We start from the raw sequence: 20,757 nt of genomic DNA, 5'->3' as shown, positions 1-20,757 counted from the left end.
GGAAATTCTGGAGAAATAGAACCGATAGAACTACCGGAATAATTCTCGAAGAACATCCTGCAGGAACTCCGGAATTCTTTAAGGATTTCTTTGGGAATTAATCTAGGAATTCCTCCGAAAATTCCATTGCTGATTTAATTTAGGGTATGATTTCTGTATAAATTTTCGGTGGAATTCCTGGGTCCCTGGATTGTGACCGATGTGGTCAGATTGAATTGGCAGTTCCGTAGGTCCTCCGGATTGTGGCCGGAATGGATCCGAGTGGGCCAGGAACTCTAAAAATATCATTCTTATCATTGCTTTGTAAAATCATGAAGTTTGAGGTGTCGCACGACCTATTTTGAATCAATTTAGAAAATAGCCATTCCGTTGGTCCCCGGATTGTGACCGATGTGGCCGAATTGAATCCGAGTGTATCAGGAACCCTAAAAATATCATTCCCATCATTGTTTTGTAAAGTCATGAAGTTTGAGGTGTCGCACAACCTATTTTGAAATTATTTAGAAAATGGCCGTTCCGCAGGTCCTCCGGATTGTGGCCAGAATGGATCCGAGTGGGCCAGGAACCCTAAAAATATCATTCTTATCATTGCTTTGTAAAATCATGAAGTTTGAGGTGTCGCACGACCTATTTTGAATCAATTTAGAAAATGGTCATTCCGTTGGTCCCCGGATTGTGACCGATGTGGCCGGATTGAATCCGAGTGGGCCAGGAACCCTAAAAATATCATTCCCATCATTGCTTTGTAAAATCATGAAGTTTGAGGTGTCGCACAACCTATTTTGAAATTATTTAGAAAATGGCTGTTCCGCAGGTCCTCCGGATTGTGGCCAGAATGGATCCGAGTGGGCCAGGAACTCTAAAAATATCATTCTTATCATTGCTTTGTAAAATCATGAAGTTTGAGGTGTCGTACGACCTATTTTGAATCAATTTAGAAAAAAGCCATTCCGTAGGTCCCCGGATTATGACCGATATGGCCAGATTGAGTCCGTGTGGGCCAGGAACCCCACAAATATCATTCCCATCATTGCTTTGGGAAATCATGAAGTTTGAGGTGTCGCACGACCTGTTTTGACTTAAAATTTTAAGTGGCCACTTATGACTGACCCCAACGGAATCTGGAATAATGCGATTTTTACAGCAGTTTAGATTTTTGAAAGCCCTTAAAAACAGACTTTGGGGACGGTAAGGTTAATACCAAATTCTGTGATCGATGCCACCGCTCTTGCTCGAAAGAGGATACTATATAGATAATATAGTTATTGCTTATATGAAATGAATCGGAAAATTTATTTTAATACACTACTAATTCAACAGACGTGCCGTTGATTAATAGTTGTTTTTAAATGTGCGACAGTTGGTATACCAACAGTATGTGTACTCAACAACGTATTAAATTGCTTCAATAACTTCACGGAGGGCTTGCAGCAAACTGATCAAACATTCATATATCTGATGCTCATCAGCTTCGAATCTGGATTAGTCAGTAACACACAGATCAACCAGCCATAAACATGTGCTCCGCAGGGTCTTGTCTAGCGTTTCTCATAGCTCAAGTAGTTTTCCTAATGAACTACAGCGAACAGCAAACCACAGCAATTATGGAAAACGGTGCAACGTTCGAAACGGAAATTAACGTCGATGAAGTTATGAAGAAGTTTGTCATTGAATTTTATACGGTACATATTTTGATTTAACTACTTTATTATAAACTTTATTACAATCGCGAAAATTCAACAGAAACGATTCGTAGACGGCCAGAATATTGTCGTCGCTCCTCTTACAATCTATAGAGTTTTTATGTCACTGTACGGATCGATGGACGCATCTGCAAAATTCGACCTCCACTCATTGGCTGACATTCCACAGGATGTCAGTCCGGAGAAAATGACTGAAATCGAACATTATGTTCGTAATCACACCCTACCAGTAGGTGACAAATTATCGCTAGCGGAAACCAGACTCTACTTTGATAAATCCGTTGGTAAAGCGCGATCAGATTTCGGAACTAATAACCTGAAACCAATTGCCACTCGTTTAACCGAGAAACAGGCGTTCTGCCAGCAGGTCAACGATTGGATCAGGAATCCACCCGTAAATGGTACGGATGATTTGGTCCACGATTACGACTTGAACAATGAGACGCAAGCTTTCATAGTTGGAGCACTTTCAATTGATTGGGACACACAGCTGCATCCATCATCCGATGACAAGCGATTCCAAGGGGAAACGGTGAAATATCTGGAGGGGAGCATTTCTACGGGATATGCAAAGCTGGAAAATCTAAAAGCGGAAGTAGTGGAGTTGACCAATGATAGACTTGTCGGAGTCAAGTTGTGGATTATTATGCCCGACAAAGCATCTTCCATCAAAGAATTCAATGATCAATTAAGTGTAGAATCAATTAGACAAATTGAAAGGGGGCTGACCGGACAAAAGGTGGACGTGAAACTGGCATTGCCAATGGTGACCATTGAGTACAACTCTCAGGAAGATGCCTACGTGATGGAAGTGTTTGAAGTGTTCAGTTCCCTTTTCACTAAACCTTCGGTCAAACTGGTCGATGGCAAGGACGATTTGTATTCCATCAAGAATTTCCTAATGAAGTGCATACTGCGGGTCGTCGGAGAAGACACTGCAAAATCAAAAGGTTCGATTATTTAACAGAGCAGAAATCAAGAGATGCAATTTGTGATGTCATTCTAGCACAAACGACGACCGGTGCAGCAGCGGTGACATTCGACCGACCATTTGTGCTGATGATTCTATCGAAGGATGGCAGCGTGCCACTGCTGATGGCTAATTACTTCTCTCCAACGGACAAGCTAAGGGCGCTGGAGGCAATGGAGCGGCGTATGAAGGCGGCAGCCAAAGAGCATATGGATTTGTGACAGTTGTGCCTTGCAGCTATCGGGGAATGGCTTCGACTATTGTTGGAGTTAAATATAATTGATCACAAGGCAATCACAAAGTCGTGATTTTATGAAATATAAGTTAATAAAAAACAAATCTTGGCTGTTGAAACCTTTTTAAGAATTGTGATTGGAAAATTAAAAATACCTAAATAAAATCGAAACTCTCTTGAGATGTTTGGGTTTCAAATTCATCACAATTTACCTCAAAACGACATTTCCGATCAAACAAAGTTTGTACCGGCTCGATTTCCTATTTTTTATCATTTAATCTATTCTCAAACTGTTTTTCAAATATATTTTTTTATCCAACTAACAAAACTGATAGCCTTAGGAAGGTTCTAAAAATAATGCTTTGACAAAATTTGAGCTGGATAAATCAATGTCAATGACTTCTTCGGTATTGTGTCTAGAGCCAGAAGTTTGTTTTAGTTACTGGAGTGTCATGGTTATAAGAAGGATTATATAATTTTGTTAAAAAATGTTCGGTTATTTTTTATTTAACTTGTAAATTTGCCTTCAGATAGAAACGATTGAGGCCGCGTTTTAATTGCAAAAGTTGTTGTAGCCACTGAATGTCAGACTCTCAAGTTAGATTGATAGTTGAATCAAATTGCAAAGAAAACAAGCTCACAGTCAGTACGACATCGCACAAAACTAGCAAAGTGGTGGTACAAATTGAGCAATGCTTCTTCCTGTGAACTGACGGTTTCCTTCGGCGGCACAACGCGTATACAAACAAAGCGCCAAGCTGTTTGCTTTCAATTTAAATAGCGCAGCATTTGATGCTCCCACTGAGTGACGGTCGGGATTATCCGCAGAATGGAATGGCTTCGCTTTCTCAAGAATGACAAATTCACCGAACGTCGTTGTCGTTCTTCAAAGGATGAATGGCTTCTGTAAGTGTACCATCATGATGATCATCCGCTTGGATGCCATTCGATAACAAATTCAAGCCGTTCGCCGAAATCATTGTCGAGCAAAATCTCGCTTTCGGGACGGGTCTCCCCGAACGGATATGTTGGAACGATAAATCTTCTCGCCAAACAGTGGATAATTGTGCAAAGCTTATGTAAACTTTGCTCGGCTGTCGTAGTAACTGATCATTTGTCTGTCAACAAGGGAACGTGAAGCATATTGAGCGGAGGGGCTGACGCACGAAAGTATGGTTCCTTTAATGATACAATATCAAAATTATGCCTCATTTGCATATTAGTCCTTGCGAGTTTTTGATCGCTTCATGCTCATGTTAAGATGCCCCATGTTTCTTTTTCGATTTTAAGGTTCCTTATCCCTGTGCGCTTGATGAATCAGGGAAAACATTAAATATTCAGACCGAAAAGAAAATTATGTTTAGAGTTTGTCTAATCGAATGTTGCATTTAATAGAAGGGTTAGCGTAATTACTCTTAATTTGATCCGACTTTCACCCAACTTTCAGAGAGTAAAAAGAAACAAAAGTTTTGACATCATTCATTTAATTTTTTTTGCCTTTATATCTTCATGCGCGAACCTTGGCCTTAACCCCAGACCTAAGGTTCTACACGACCTCAAAATCGACAGTTTTTTGCATATTAAACCATACTTTTCTATTTCTTCTACATTCTTCACCACTTCAAAATGTTTTGGTGTTCCTTCATAACGACCCAGTATTTTTTTTCTGTTGAGTACAGTTCTGGAGTGTTTCGGCACATAATCAACATCAATCGACTTATAATAACTCTAACTCGTCCTTCGTGTAGTGGCATGATGTCAAATTCGCATTCGGGCAGAAGATCGTCGGACTGTTGTGAGCCTTCAGCAAAGAGAGAAGTCGCTCTTCCAAAAACGGTTTAGGGTGGTCAAACGCCATTTGGCCGAATCTTGTTTTACCGAGCAGTTGAATTATGTTTCCTTATCAAGTGTGTGAAGTGAGATGTTCGAGGTCAGAAGAGAAGTGACTAATGAGTACTCATTCATTCTTTCTTATTCTCTCCTCATTCTTCTTTCTCTCTTCTACTTTCTTCCTTATTCCCTTTTCCTTCTCAATTCTTCCTACTTTCTTTTTCCTGCGTTATTCTTTCTTATTTTTCTTTCTTTTTCTTTATTCTCTCTTTTATCACTTCTTTCTTTTTTTCCTTCTCCCCTCTTCCTTTTTATTTCTTCCTTTTTCCTCCTCCCTTATTCATTTTCTTTAGTTTATTCTTGATTTTCATATCTCGCTTTGTATTTCTTACTACTTGCTTCTTACTTATCACTTCTTATCTACCACATCTCACTTCCCGACAATAACTTCACACTACTCATTTTTTGTTTCTCACTTCTTATTTCCCATAACTCTCTACTCACCTCGAACATCTCATTTCTCTCTATACGCTACTTAGTGAAAAGAAGAAGTGAGAAGTGAGAAATGAGACTTTCGAGATGAGTAGAGAGTAATGGGAAATGAGAAGTGACAAGTGAGAACAAAGCAATGAGTAGTGTGAAGTTATTGTCGGGAAGTGAGATGTGATAGATAAAAGTGATTAGTGAGAAGCAAGTAGTAAGAAATACGAAGCGGTAGATGAAAATCAAGAATAAACAGATGAGAGAAGATAAAAGGAAGAAAAAAAAGAAAGAAGAAAGAAGGGAGGAGGAAGAAAAAGAAAAAGTAAAAAGAACAAAAGAAAGAAGAAAGATGGAAGAAGAATGAAGGAAGAAGATGGACAGAAGAAGGAAGAAGAGAAGATGAAGAACGAAGACGCAAGAAGAAAAAAGGAAGAAAGGAGAAGAAAGAAGGAAGAATGAAGAATGTGGAAATCAACAGTCAGAGCAATTTGAGTGTATGTGGATTTTAAACGATACACTTTTTAATATAGCAGAACAATCTAAGCGCTTTTGCAAAGCATTTGTACGATTTGAGCTTGCTTGAGCTTGAGCTTGATTGACTGCTCGTAGTTGCTACTCCATTATGACCAGATCAGCTGTTCTTGCACAGGGAACCAACAGATGTTTGCTTGGGACTAGCACACATCTTCAATGTACAAGCACTGGTGATCTCATTTGTTAGGTCATACTGGCGCCTGCCACGTCAGAATGCAAGTCAATGTAGGGAATGGGGAGGAAATGATGATGCAATCACTCGCCCACTGCAAGCCGAATATACCTCTGCACTTGCCACGAGTTCATGCGGAATTTGTTGGATTTTCTGGGTAAGGTTGGAGAGGCACAGGTCCGTCTTGGTTAACGAGTTGCCAATGTGATAGATAGGAGAAGGTAACTGATGGAGTTTCTAATTGGATGTAGGAAACGAGCTCTATAGTTCATTTCCAATTCTAGCAGATTACTGTTAGAATACTCAAGTTGAAGGTAAAGGAATAGTAATGGAAACGGTATGGAAGTCCATTTCCAGTTCTAGCGATTGCTAGAACATGAGAAATAAAGAGAAAGATAAAAAGTAGGAGAATGGAACGGACCTGGGAATGAACCCACGACCTCCTGCGTATGAAGCAGAAGCAGTAGCCATATGACTACCAAGCCCGCTTCTGCAAAGCATTTGTACGATTTGATTCCAAAAATGTTTTAAAGTTAAGCCAATGCGATGCTTTAATACAATAAATAATAATTATATGCGACATGCTTTTGCACCAAGGGGGAAACAGCCACAGCAACGGAACGCAATGACCTATCTTTTCCATTCAATCAATCAATGCTGACCTCAAACCAGTGCCTTTTGATAATCCCATAGGAGTTGCAAATGATGATAGCTTTTCTCCTAAACATAAAAAAAAACTCCGCTAGCAAGCTGCCTCCCTTTTTGAGAATATAAAGTGCTGTCCATTGAGCAGCTAGAAGTATTTCCGTCCTGCTCGTTCTTTTTTGTCAACAAATGGGCATGAGAGGGATAAGAATAATTTCAAGTTCCTCATTGGACAACACTATTGTCATGAAGTTATTGCTCTCGTGTATTAAAAAGTTATTGAAATTATTGAAAAAAAAAATGTGGTATATGAATGACTGAATATTCTCAAGATGGAATTCTTGAAAAATGATTAGAGCAGCATTTCTAGAATTGTAGGCACTTTGCCTACACGTTACCTTGCTATGCCAATAACAGTAAATGAACCGACACATTTGTTGGCTTTTTGAAGATTCCAAACAAACTTCTATACGTACTGTAAAGCACCAACAACAATTCGCCTCAGTACAAACCATAAACCAAATAAGAATCAACACGTTTCGCCCCGTCCATCGCACTTCGATGATTTCTCTTTGATGAAAAACCCCAGTTTTTGTAACCTACGTGTACGGGTTTTATATGTTTCCTTCTTCTGCCTCAATATTCAAACTGTATCCTTGAACTTTTCCTTTCCTTGTTTTCATGACAGCCCCATTTGTTCAGATACAGAACGTTCCACATTGGGCACCTGACCCACAGCAACCCCCGGAACATACCCAACCTACCGAGCGTATAATTTGTTCCAGTAGGTATAACTGGTTTTTGTCCTCAATTCTAAATTTTCCTCGGCAGAGTCGTTGAAACGACTTTGAGACCAAACAAGGACCGGTCGGTCGTCGTCGTTTGGGGTTGAGTTACGATGTTTGATTGCTGTGTCGTACTGCCATCGCACTACTTCGGTCGTTCAAACTCGTTTCGTACGGAGAGCACTGTGACGGGGCTGCTTGAATAGCATTCGAATGACGAAAGATAAACAAGCCGGAGAACTGCAGAAATTGGAAACTCAACTTGAACCAAGACAAGTGAAAATGCGAGAGGGTATTCTTTCAGCAACTATCCCGCTTCTGTTGGGAAAGCTGGATCCTATCTACGTCGCCGGTGTCGTCGACGACGACGTCAAATGAAGAAATCAAATATTAATGGTGTCATTTAGTAAAACGACGTTCATTCAGCATCCCGAAAGGAGCTTTTCCGCCTGAAAAAAAGAGGAAAAAAGGAAAACACAAATGCTGGTTTCCTGTTGCTTTTGTGGGTTCCTATCATTGCGAATTTGCAATAAGTGACAAGCATTTTACGAAGCAGTGGCGAGTCGAAGGGTTGTAGTGAATTTAAACATTTATTTATTGAATTTGGTTTTCAAGAATTTATACAATTTGAGAAATGTTTTTTGTCAAGTTTCCTAAATTAATTCTGCCATGCTAAAGCAAATATCTCGAGCGTTACATAAGGCACGGCGATTTTAGTGGAATTTTGAAGATGGTGTTTTTTCAACTGCAAACAGTGACACAGAAGGGTAACATTCCAAAGCAGTAAGGCTGCAACCTCATTCTACACTAAAATATGCGAACGATAATAAAATCCAGTGTGCTTCATAATGGCGGTAAGAGTTTTTTTTTTAATTTGGCAGTCGACAGGTGGAAAACAGTAAAACTCATCAAGTGTACCTTGAGATCTCAAATTATTTAGAATTAATAATCTGATCCCATCTAAAATTGTACCGGGTATCTCTCAATCTCATAACTGAGGATATCCTGCAATAATTGTGTGCATGAATTGATATGGAATGATTTCCGTTTTTATTATTCCGGAGACGAGCCAGCTTAGGGCTGAAAGTCTCCTTAATATAGATACAAAAAAAAAAGATTTCCGTTTTACTTTTTTGAACAAAATACCAAAAGTCGATCAAAAAGGCGCTTGATGCGGTTTTGCAGAACCCCGACCAATAAACGTAAACGATCTAACGTAGCGTATGAAAAAATAATATTTTCTAAACATTTTCCTTCAAATCCCCGATTGAATTCAAGAATGTTGTTACAATATTTATATAGACGGGCGGAATAACGTCTAGCTTTGATTCTAACATACTCCTTGTAACGTAGGTGGGATTAGAGGAGGAGTAGATTTATTCTATTAGTTCGGGAAGAACTTATCATCCGATTAATAGCATAAATTAACATGTCACCCAATTATCATTATTTACTTAGACCTAGGCCGGAGAGTAGATGCATGAGTGTTAGATTGCTAAAAGCGCTCCAAATGTTGTGATCAACATGTTTTGTTCAAAGCGGTACTTTATGTATCAAAGGGTCTTGTTTTTCATCACAGTAGCCCAATTTTCATAGTTGAGAACAAGCAAGGCCGGAGTTTCGTCTCCATTCAGTTCGGTCCATGGCTGCATGTCGCCAACCACGCAGTCTACGGAGGGTCCGCAAATCGTTTTCCTCCTGATCGATCCACCTTGCTTGCTATGCACCTCGCCTGCTTGTACCCGTCAGATTATCGTGGACCACCATTTTCACCGGGATACTGTCGAATATTCTGGATCTGTGCCCGGCCCACAGCAGTCGTCGGATTTTCGGGGTGTGAACGATGGATGGTTCTACCAATAGCTGATGCAACTCGTGGTTCATTCGCCTTTTCAACATACCGTCCTTCATTTGCACACCCCATCATATCTAGATTGTACGCAACACTTTCCTTTCGAAAATTCCAAATGTGCGTAGGTCCTCCACGAAGGTCGTCCAGGTTCCGTGTCCTCAGAGAAGCACCCCGACAACAAACGCAACGCGTCAACCGCAATGACCTCTATATTTACTTACGGAGGTCCCCGTAGCCCACCCACGACGTTTGGCATGGTGTTCACTGCATCACAGTAGTCTCTACTCCTGGTTTTGTTCAAGACGCCACCAGCGCTGTAGTTTCGACATAATCTGTTGAGACGCTGTGTTAACCGCATTCCATATAACCTCTTCCCGACGCATCCTCTCAACGAGGTTGTTCGGGGTTGTATCCATGCCGCTGACAAGCAGCATGGCATTGCGTTCAACATCGAATCGCGGGCATGCAAACATCACTAGCTCTGCCGATTCTACCTTGGCTAATAGACAATGCTTCACCCGCTATAAGCCTACGCACCTGACTTTGTACTGCCGATCCGTTGGACATCAATCACGATAAAGATTTGATTGCCAATGAAGTCCTTCGGCATACATAATCGACGTGGCTCGTAAAATTAAGCTTATCGTCGATCACCACGCCCAGATGCTTTATTGACCTCAAGAAGCTAACGGTGCAGGTCCCTACGTTTATCCTCGCTTGCTGCAACCCATGGTGGTTATGCACCACAACAACCTCAGTCTTGTGATGTGCTAACGCCAACCTCCTTGAGTTGAGCCATTCTTCGACTCTGCTAATCGCGTACGAAGCTTTCAATTCAACTTCGTCGAGAGTGTCGCCTGTGACCTCTAGCATTACATCATCCGCAAAGCCTTCTATTTTCACACCAGCCGGGAGATTTAAGCGTAATACTCCGTCATACATGATATTCCACAGAACCGGTCCGAGGATCGATCCCTGTGGAACACCTGCTGACACTTCAATCGACTGCTGACCAGCGTCGGTGTCGACTAACAATATCCTGTTCTGCAAACAGCTTTTCAAAATCCTGCACAGATAATATGGGACTCTCAAGCGATGCAGGGAATCAGCTATAACTGCCCAGCTAGCATTATTAAATGCATTCTTTACAGCTAGTGTAATCAATTAACAGTACCTAATACCTCTCCTATTCAAACCACGCGCTATCTTAGCCGTTTCCGTTACCGACCGAATTGCTTCGATGGTAGAACGGCCTTTACGGAACCCATACTGGTTGCTTGATAAGCCACCAGCACACTCCGTATAGTCCGTCAATCTATTCAGGATCACCCGAAGGATCTCCCGAGGATTTCACAGCCTTAGGCAATAGCACCAATTTCTACCGTTTCCAACGATCTGGGAAGTTTCCTTCGTCCAGGCAACGTTGGAGGCAGCTCCTGAACATATATGGAGCAGCAAGAATCGCGTGCATAAGGACCAGGTTAGGAATACAATCCGGTCCTGGTGCCTTGTTTAGCTTAAGTTTTCTTGCAACATCGATAAGCTCATCGTTAGTCACTAGCGGTACCACATTCACCGACTCGTACGGTGTGGCGGGCCAGTCCGATGAGTCATGCTTCGGGAACAAACCTTCAACGATCCTGGCTAACATCTGCGGAGATTTCTCAGAAGGCTGTAGGTCCTAGCCATCACTATCCTGTATGCATCCCCCAATGAAGTATTATTGGCCATCCTACACAGCTCTTCAAAATCGGCGCTCTTACTACATTTGATTCCGTAGTTCAGAGCCCTCCTCGCTTTTTGGAACACCCGGCGTCTTTCTAGTCTGTCATCTTCGGTTTTAGTGCGTCGCAACCTTCTTTTAGCTCTAAGACAGGTTCTGCGAAGATCAGCTATCGTGCTCGTCCACCAGTGCACCGGTTTGCGGTTGCCAGTTGGCATAGTCCTCCTGGGCATTGTCACGTCACATGCTCTTGTTAGGACATCGGAAAACTCATCACCACTAAGGCCTAGAGTCCGATTTTCCCACCGTAGTAATACTTCCAGCAGTTCTGGGTCGAACTGCGAGGTACGCCATCCTAGATCAGCCTTGCTGACCCGCCTTGTAGCTCTGTTGGGGGTATAGCTGACCATAAAACGTATTTCCTGATGATCACTACCAGTATACCCTTCGTGAACATGCAAAAGGCTCCATCGTCCATCCCGCGCTGCAGAAGGCCACATCGATGCATGACTCGCCATTCGGTTCTCTGAACGTTGACGCTTGGCCCTCGTACAGCAAGACTACGTTCCGTACCGCTAGGGACTCTAGCAGGATATGACCTCTAGCGTTAATGAACCGAGAGGCCCAATCCACTGCCCACGCGTTGAAGTCACCTGCTACAACTAATGGTTTAGGACCAGTTAGTTTTGCTACAAGATTATCTAACACCCTAGTGTACTGCTCTATGCTCCATCTTGGAGGACAGTAGCAGCTGCAAAAGTAAATTCCGTTTACCTTTGCTATAACAAAACCCTCATCATTAGGAGATGACACTATCTCCGCGGAGTACCTCCCACGAGTCCAGATGGTCACTATTCCGGAATTATCCGCATCTCAACTGCTATGTTTAGCAGAGATGCGGTACGGGTCGGACAGCAAGGCAACACCAGTCTTATTCTCGTGTACACAGTGTTGTAGCAGCGCTTGCGCTGCCTCACAGTTATTGAGATTTAGCTACTACTTGCATGACCGATCCCGTCTGGAGGCCAGACAGGCCTGCCCATCGGATGGGTGTTTGTTGTCTGTGCCAGGACTACAGATCAAACACCTCGGTGCAGCCTGGCAGGTGTGAGCTTTGTGACCTTCAGTTCCACACCTCCGGCAAAACCGACTCCGATCAGGACCTTTGTAGTCATATGACTTATGTCCGTAATCGAAGCACTTGAAGCAGGCCTGAGGTTATTGGTTTGCGCTCACCGAGCATACCGACCAACCCACCTTCAGCTTGGCCTTTTCCAGTATCTTCTTGGTGTCAGCCACGGGTACCTGGAATGAGGCAACCTGCGTTCCAGCATAACTTTTCTCAGTGCAGCTACCAACTCACCGGCTTCGGTAATTTCGTCCTGGCCTCGGCATTGGATTACCTCTACTGGGCATAGGGATCTCACCTGAACCGAATCACCCAGCACCTCTTCTGCCATATTTTTATACACGGAACTCTTCCGCGCAACTTCCCGCTGCAGGACGAGGATCATCTCGCCCTTCTGTGTTCTGTGGATGCAGTTGACATCATCCCCAAGGCCAGTGTGCTTTTTATCGCCCCGCAAAGCCTTCAGAACGTCAGCCTTGACGATAATTTCTTCGCCTCTGCCCTTCCTGCTATGACCATTGGAAGGAGTGCCCTTTCCTCTACGGGCACTCCCCTTCTTGACCAATGGCGCCTTCGCCTCCTCTACCTTCGCTCCTTCTTCGCCTTTTTGAGATTCACAACTTCCCTCAAGGGCAGGCCTTCCTCCCGGCGAACTTCGGTAGTCCTCGTAGAAGAAAGAACTGGTTTTCGTCGTTCCTTTGGGCCGTCAACCTGCTCAACCTCTTCCCGACGGATGCAATACCGGCTTGGCACTAGCCTCGTTCAGGTCGGTTGCCATACTGACCTTACTAAGCTTTGGAGTTGCTCCAGTAACAGTCATGCGTCTGCGAAGTTCTGCAGTCTGGCTTTCTGTCAGCTGCTTTTCTTCCGTAAGGACTCTAATCTTCGACTCGGCGTCCTTCCTGGCCTCCACTGCTTGGCTCACTGCCAACTCTTTTTCCTCGGTAAGTTGGCGGATCTTTCGTCCCGCCTCCTTACTTGCCTGCATCAAGGACTTCCACTCCTGCTTTACCTCTACAATACAATACAATACAACTCGAATTAATAAAAGAGTTTGTTCAAGTTTACGGAAGTCTTTTCATTGTTCTGTTGCCGTGTGAGAACAGTGACCTTCCAGTCTTCATTGCATATTAATAGCAATTTGTTGGTCTTAACGATATTCATGATGTACTCCTAGTATTCGATCTTGAACAAGCAGTTTTGCTTCAAGTTAGCTTGATTCATGTCCATACGTAGATTGGTGTTTCAGTACAGTCAATAAAAAACTAAAGAATTGTAAATCAAAAACATTTTTTTTAAATTTCTGACGTGGGAAAAAAATAGGCACCCATTCTTGAGCACGGCTTCCTGTGATCCTCCAAACGATCAGAAAAAAACACTTTACCAAAAACGAGATGAGCCGGCCTAGTTCCGAAAATCTCGTTAATAAAGACAAATAATAATAACTTTACCAAAATGCGCTTGCAAAAAGCACGACCGTACGCGCTGCTGTTACAAACTGGAACAAGGCTCATGCGCGCGGGATACGCAAGCTTTCTTGCACATTATCCAGTAAGCCTATCAGCTCCGCCCTTTTGTTACTCGTTATGGGTGCAAATATCATGTGCGCCCTGATCGTATAATAAAAGGGCGGGTCTAATGAGATTAGTTTGTTGATAACAAAAAAGCTGATTTCCCGCGCGCGCGTTCCATTTTTTTTCGCGATTCCGGAGAAAGCATCAGCATCGAAAAGCGGTCCCAGCATCGGCATCGGTGGTGGTCAATGGCGGCAGCGGTTGCTGCAGAAAATTCATTCCCACCGATGGCGTGGATCGGGCGCCTAGTGAGATGCTTGCTTTCAAAAAATGCAACCTAAACATGGACCTTTTTTGCAGTTTTGCTCATTGGCGTAACTAAGGAAAAAATCTAGGGGGGGCTAACTTTTTTCTATTCTTACAGTCAAACACAAACAAATTATTGCTTTTGTTCAACTATCCGCAAGTTGGCCTACCAAACAGCTATTGCAATACATCCAGTGACGACTTGAACAGCTCTGACATAAAAATCTGTAAATGTCGTGGGATTCTCAATAACTTTGATACGTAAAAAACTTAAGAGCTTTAGATATATGTATAAAACTTTCGAGTTTTACATATGCATTAAAAATAATTTCAAGTTATTATGGGCTTCATGGCGACGTCAATCGTCTAGACGCATGTGCTAGGGAGTATAGATTCGGTTCCCCCCGGTAAGGAGGAAACTTTTCGTGATCAAAAAATTCTCCACTGGTCCACTGGGTGTTATGTGTCCTGTCCGTTGTCTCATGCTAAGTGTTAACTGCTCAGTCTGTACGACCTCTGGTCGAAGATAGTGTTCCTGTCTTTTTACATTTTAGTTACCTCTGCTTGAAATTTCAGGGTTTACCGAGCTTTTTTCGGATTATCAAGAAATTTGAAATTCAAAGTTTTCGGTAAATAGCAGCATCATCGCTTGAATACTTTACCAGATAAATCTGCAGAAAGAAATGCCATCAAAATGTCTGCTATTACAGGCATGCGATACGTTGTACTCAGCTATCACAATATCGAAAGGTTTCTCTTGACAATCCTTTCAGAAATGCCATGCATCTTTAAAGGAAAGCTGTTGGAAAGCTAGAGGTCATAGGCACACTTAAAAAAAATACTCGCAATGCAATGCAACGCAATGTAACCATAAAAATCTTAAAGAGTTGATGATTTGCTGTTAAATAAAAGTCAAGATTATTAGAAATTCTTCGGTAACCTAAGCATCCTGTGTCTCCTGCTCAAGTTAAACAATTGTTTTTTTCATGTTGTCTAAATATTAGCGGCAGTTTATTATTTTACTTGAATTTTCTTTATTCAATCAAAATCTCAGCTATTGTATTTGTTCTGTTAGTCTGTAACTTCTATTATTCAATCAGCTTTGAATCAGCACTCCAACATTTATCTCGACAGAGCCCCAAAATGACTGTAACCATGCCCGTCCTATCTCTCATCTTGGCTCATTTCTCATTTTGGCAGCACAAATGTCAATGCATAGGAGAAAAGCACTTCTAAAAAACATTTTTGTGCGTACTGAAAACGAGTTGTGTTTTGGCGTTATGTGCCTCCGAAAGTGTAATTTACTTCAGAAATTAGATTCGTACGCAATTCACCTTAAGCAATTATATGTGTGGCTGAGAACAAAGGGAGCGTAATATCCTTCGTGTTTAGCATTCCCAACCCAAGATATATCAATTTTTCGAAGTTAGAAAACATGATAAAATATATTCAACTCACTGTAGAGAGAGATGATAAGAATTCATTATTTGCAGTTACGCCCAGATATGATCAGAGCGCTAGATATGTGCCATATTCATGCAAAGTCGTGGGAATTCTAGGGGGGCTAACTTGATTCTAGGTGGGGCTATAGCCCCCCCTAGCCCCCCTGTAGTTACGCCAATGGTTTTGCTGTTAATCATCATGTGGCCGTCATCAGCATAAGAAGAACTCTAATGAAGAGTTTTCTGAAACTTGTGTTAAAGCATCGAGTGTTCATTGTAGGCAGCAAGTGGAATATTTTCTCAAAAATGGGAAAATCGTTTGATAGCTGTTAGTTATTGAAAATGCGCATCAAGCGTAAATTGGGTTTTCAGGACCTCCATTTTAAATTGTTGATTTGAGACGAATTTTCTTCTAAGTGACACAAAGAATATTAAACTGGCCACGGTGGCCACGGTGATGTGCGTCGGCAGCGATTCTGCAGTAGAAAGCAAAATTTTCTGGCATGATTGAGACATTAATTGTTAATGTTCGTTAATGTTCGGAAACTCGCATTATTTCTAATAATACGAAAACTTATGTCAACAAACCAAAAATCGGAAAAGTCTACATGAGTTACAGAATGTGTAAATTTAATACAATCAAATATAGGGTAACCGGCGGTAATGTTGGCCCTGGATGTAACATTGGCTCATCACGCAAATTAATCAATATTTCAGCGATTATACGTCGATTTGTAGGGAGATATTAACCACTGCTTTTTTAGAAAAGTGTATCAAACAGATATCTGCTTCATAACTCTAGATTTATACACTTCTTAAACTATTAAAAGCAATTATCTTGCGTGAAAAATCACTTTGACTCGGTTTTTTAGCAGCCATGTTTCGTTGACTTATGCAGGCTGGCTATGCTAGAGTTTTTCTTGTGCCCAATAAAAGAGTTTTCTGAATGAACATACCTGCTTTTGCATATCAGTTGAATGGATAACAACCACACTATGTCAGCTATCATTTTTATCTCACAATTTCCATTAGTATAGCGACATAATTAACCAAAACTTTTTTGGACAATACTGGGGGCACCCGTAGCCAAATGGTGGCATGCGCTTTCGATTTGTAGCACTCCGTTAGTATAGGTGAAACTCTAAAATCAAAACATTCTCACCTATAACCCGTACTGGAGAAAATAACCGAAAGCTGCAGATAGAATATCCGATGCTTGCGATTAGGTTGCTAAGATTTTTTGTAAAAACAGGTTAATCCACTCAGCGGTTTAGTTTCATTCGCAAATGGCATAACGCTAAACTCAACCCACACCCAAGATTTTTTTATGTACAGGTTATCCGCCTTGTCAATATCCCCAACTCAGCCATCTTGGATTTTTGTATGGAATTTATGCTCGTTTGTTTACGTTTTGCACTGAAAATGTATGTTTCCCCCCCGCGCTAGTTATTCCCATCTACTGACGAAGTCGGATAACCTGTACATAAAAAAATCTTGCCCACACCAAGCCTCTAGTAATGCTTCATGTATGGTAAGGTTCTGAAATTTATTAAGTCCTTAACGCTCTGACAAGTACCTTCCCATAACCTAAAACGTCGTGTAGTTTGTAAATGGGCCCTCATGATGCTTTTCTCGAATCACGATATAACCGCTTTCATTCGCAGAACATACCAAAAATAATTGCCTACCTTACGGCTTCCAAACACGATTCAAACAAAAGCGATTCAAGCATCAACCTTTCGTGGTTCGATATACCATTTTCTTCATAATTTCACAAATAATTTATTCAATTAATGTATGAATATTCAATTTTATCATCTTTGGCACGAATCCTACAAATATTTTTTCATTTAATAATGGAAAGATACAATGGATCGTATGTTTCATTAGATAAACTTTCAACGTCATTTCATGTGAATAATTTCAAGTCAAATTACTTGACAAATACCTTCATCATAATTTAGATTTATTATTGCTTGCAAAAAGTATTTTGATCTGTAAAATGATACCGAAAAAGTATTCTTTCAACTCGGGAAGTTGAAACACGTGAGAGTTTTGAGAGGATTCACAACAGCTGATCGATATAGAGAGGAGTGGAATCAAACGCACGTACCAATCATGAAACTTCAATGCAGGCAGAGTTAAAAACAACCATCCAATAATTGTATTTATGAATAATTGTGTAATAATATCAGGTAGTTGGCACAGTTATACCTGTTTATGCACAGTACAAAGCAAGGAATTGCCTAGAATAAGTAATACAATTGGCTTTCTTCAGTAGTGCGTTACGCATCATCCCCACCAAAAGCATTGTTTACGTTTTGGAAAAAAGTTTCTTTGAGAGTATCGCGAGAGCGAGAGCAACACAACTGCCATAGTTTCAACTAGCAGTAAATCTCAAAGTTATGCGGCAGCCAATAATTAACGTATGCAATTTGTTTGAGGGCACAACATGAGGGCTAAAACATGTAGCCTTTTTGCAACTGCAGTTTTTAATACAGTTTTCATTTTTCTAAACGTCTTCACTTGCACATATGGTAAATATTTGGGAAATAAATTATTCATATAATAATATTTTCGTTAGCATGTCCTTGGTAAGCGTGCTATTGGGGGAACCTGAAACGCACTCTGACAATCAGTGTGGTAGTATTTTACATGCAACCAATTAGAAATGACGCTAAATAAGATGATTTGATTTTCTCTATTTGTTTGCATGCTGCCTTTATTCAACGCAAGCAAAATGACTGGTACTATAAACAGCAACCCATCTTTATCTCTCGTATGTTCGAAATCAACAATCACTCGTCCCAAGTGGGCTGAAAAATTATCCACATGATAGGGACAAGGATGCCGACATTTTGTCCATTTCTCTCGAGACTTTCGCTGGTTTTTTATGAGATATTGCGGACATTCATCGTCGTTTTTTGCTATTTGGCGTCAAAACCAAATGTAAGCAAGCCGGCTGGTGGAATAATTCTGGTTTGAAATGCAATATATGAAGATTTATAACGACAAATGTGCTCAACCGTAGCATAATGGGCCAAGGTTTGAGCCGTTACCCCTAAATCGATTTAGAGTGCCGCGATGTAAATATATTGCATACGGTATGCGTAAATTTACTGTAAGCAACGCAGGATCCGTTCTGTTTCTACCAATAGAATCCATTACATGTCGCTACGTAGTCCTACGTCACCTTTGTGTACAACTCCTAGCAGCACATAGGTTACTGCAACTCATATGTGACCAGATTCAGTCACATTTAAGCTGCTGCAACCATTTTTTCTGACTTGTGTTGCTCGGGACCCGATTGGGATGTGCCTTTGAGATTTATTTTTATGATTTTAAGGATGCATCTTCTTCTTTTTTTGATTGACATTTCATCCACCACTGGGACAATACCGCCTCACAGCTTAGTGTTCATTCAGCACTTTCACAGTTTCGAGATTTCTAAGGCAAATTGTCATTCTTGCTTTGGAATATCATGAAGCTGACAACATGATACTTTATGCCTGGGAAAGTCGAGAAAATTTTCAACCCGAAAATGTCCTAGACGGAAATCGAGCGCATCTTACCGCACGGCAGTGCAAACGAGACCCCCTTAAGGATGCGTGTAGGGCTCTAATCTCTAATGTCCAGATAACAATGTAATCTATAATATTTCTATCTTCAAATATTAAATATGATAAAATGCTCAGCTTTAGATACAAACTATTCAAAAGAACAACCTGTTCAACGACGCTGTAAAATTATACAATTTAAATTGCATAATAAAAATGAAATCCAATGGAGATGTAGCAAATTATTTCTCTTCAAGCAACGCTCTAAGGCGTGCAGTGACTTGCGTTGGGAAATATAACTGCTTCATCCATCCACTGCTTCATACTATGGCAACGAAAAAAAGTAAAGTGATGTTGTAAGCGACGTTCGTTGTTTATGCAGTGACACTGGCTACGATTTGCTTCTCCTCAGTGATACACTACAGCGAAGAAAGTAGCCAGCCAACCAGATTCCAAATGTAATCAAATGACTTTTACAGCGTTGTTTACAAGCTAATAGACTATTCGATGAATTCAATATTCATGGTAGACACTCGGACGCCGCCGCTTTGATAGTGATGAACGAAATCATAATTATCTTGATTATCAAAAGCGTATCGTGGTAGCTCTGTTTATCATCGATTAGGTCATTATGAAGGCAGAATGAGATTGTCGTATATGTATCCCAACAGATTGATAAAAACAAATGGGATATTTTCATAATCACATAATCACTATTCACAAATAATGAATAATTGAGCAATAACATCAAAACTGTAGAAGAAGTTTATTGCGAAATTCACCTTCAAGTAAATGCTGATTATGCATGGCCTCTCTGGAAAATTGACAAATTTTTTTTTTCAAGCTACCTTTCCTTTTTTTCAATAATATTATTTTTTGGATTTTCAATTACCAAAGCTACATTCATTTTATCATTAGGATATCATAATTTAATAAAAGAACTTTTTACTATTTTGCAATCTTATTCTATCTAGATATCACCGTCATTACATTTTTAATAGCGTTTTCCTTCAGCTCCCAATATTTAATTCGTCGTGATTTCCACACATCGCCCGCCATTCGATGGGAAGTACGACAGCTGCTGTTGCCAGTTCTTCTTCAGCGTCTCAGACGTGGCCAACAGGAAACCGAGAATAACAATAAAAATACGCCAGACTTGTCGCCGCAATGGCTAGACTATTCGAGACAGAACAATTCCTACTTTCAGCTTTCAGCACAATAAAATCCATCAAAATCCAACACAGTGACAACGGCGGCAGCGCCAGAAACGGGAAGCTCGCACAGTCAAAGATGATGGCTGGCGGCAGAGCGAAGATAACCGCATGAACCACCGCACAGCAGACTGGCACTGGCTCGGGTTTGATGCGCAATCGGAAGCGGGTAGACGGAGTACGGCGGGACAGGAGCCTCGTGGTCCAACTATTGAAGAATATTGCCAACTGTACTGGCAGGCTGGCTGCATTTTCCGCAAGAAACGCGTGAAGCAGAAGATTGTTATCAAATTTTATGTCTGGTAGGTACTACCTGCTTGATATTGTATAGTGAAACTTATGGTTTGATCAGCTTCTATCTAAGGATGAATCGATACTAGTAAATACGAGTAAATACTCGATACTTTTGCTTCGATACCAAGTACTTTTGGAATCGATACTTTGGTAACCGATACCAAGTAAGTATCGAATTGGTGTACTTGAATCAATCGAGTACCCGATTTAAAGTATATTAAATTTAATAAACCTTAATAGAATCATTCGAATTTTCTTCGTAATAATCTTTCAAGTATTTAATTCGAATAAATATTATTAATTTTCTGCCACTCAACACTTATTTGTGCTAATTGCGGTATATTATTAGTGAAATTCACAAAAGTGAAGTAA

The 20,757-nt window shown here is 41.0% G+C and overlaps 2 protein-coding genes across 2 annotated transcripts in view; both read left to right on the top strand.

Moving 5' to 3' along the window:
• Positions 1-20,757, top strand: part of LOC134206487 (proteoglycan Cow-like) — a 504,826-nt gene that overhangs the window by 264,287 nt on the left and 219,782 nt on the right. The window lies entirely within an intron of this gene.
• LOC134205814 (uncharacterized) lies at positions 1,494-3,399 on the top strand. Its single transcript, XM_062681420.1, has 3 exons — positions 1,494-1,682; positions 1,744-2,653; positions 2,710-3,399. The coding sequence occupies exons 1-3, from the start codon at positions 1,518-1,520 to the stop codon at positions 2,892-2,894; spliced, it is 1,260 nt and encodes a 419-aa protein (XP_062537404.1). The 5' UTR covers positions 1,494-1,517; the 3' UTR covers positions 2,895-3,399.

This window comes from Armigeres subalbatus, chromosome 1 (genome assembly GCF_024139115.2).
Source record: "Armigeres subalbatus isolate Guangzhou_Male chromosome 1, GZ_Asu_2, whole genome shotgun sequence".
Taxonomy (NCBI): Eukaryota; Metazoa; Arthropoda; class Insecta; order Diptera; family Culicidae; genus Armigeres; species Armigeres subalbatus.
This window is presented reverse-complemented; position numbering and strand designations above follow the sequence as displayed.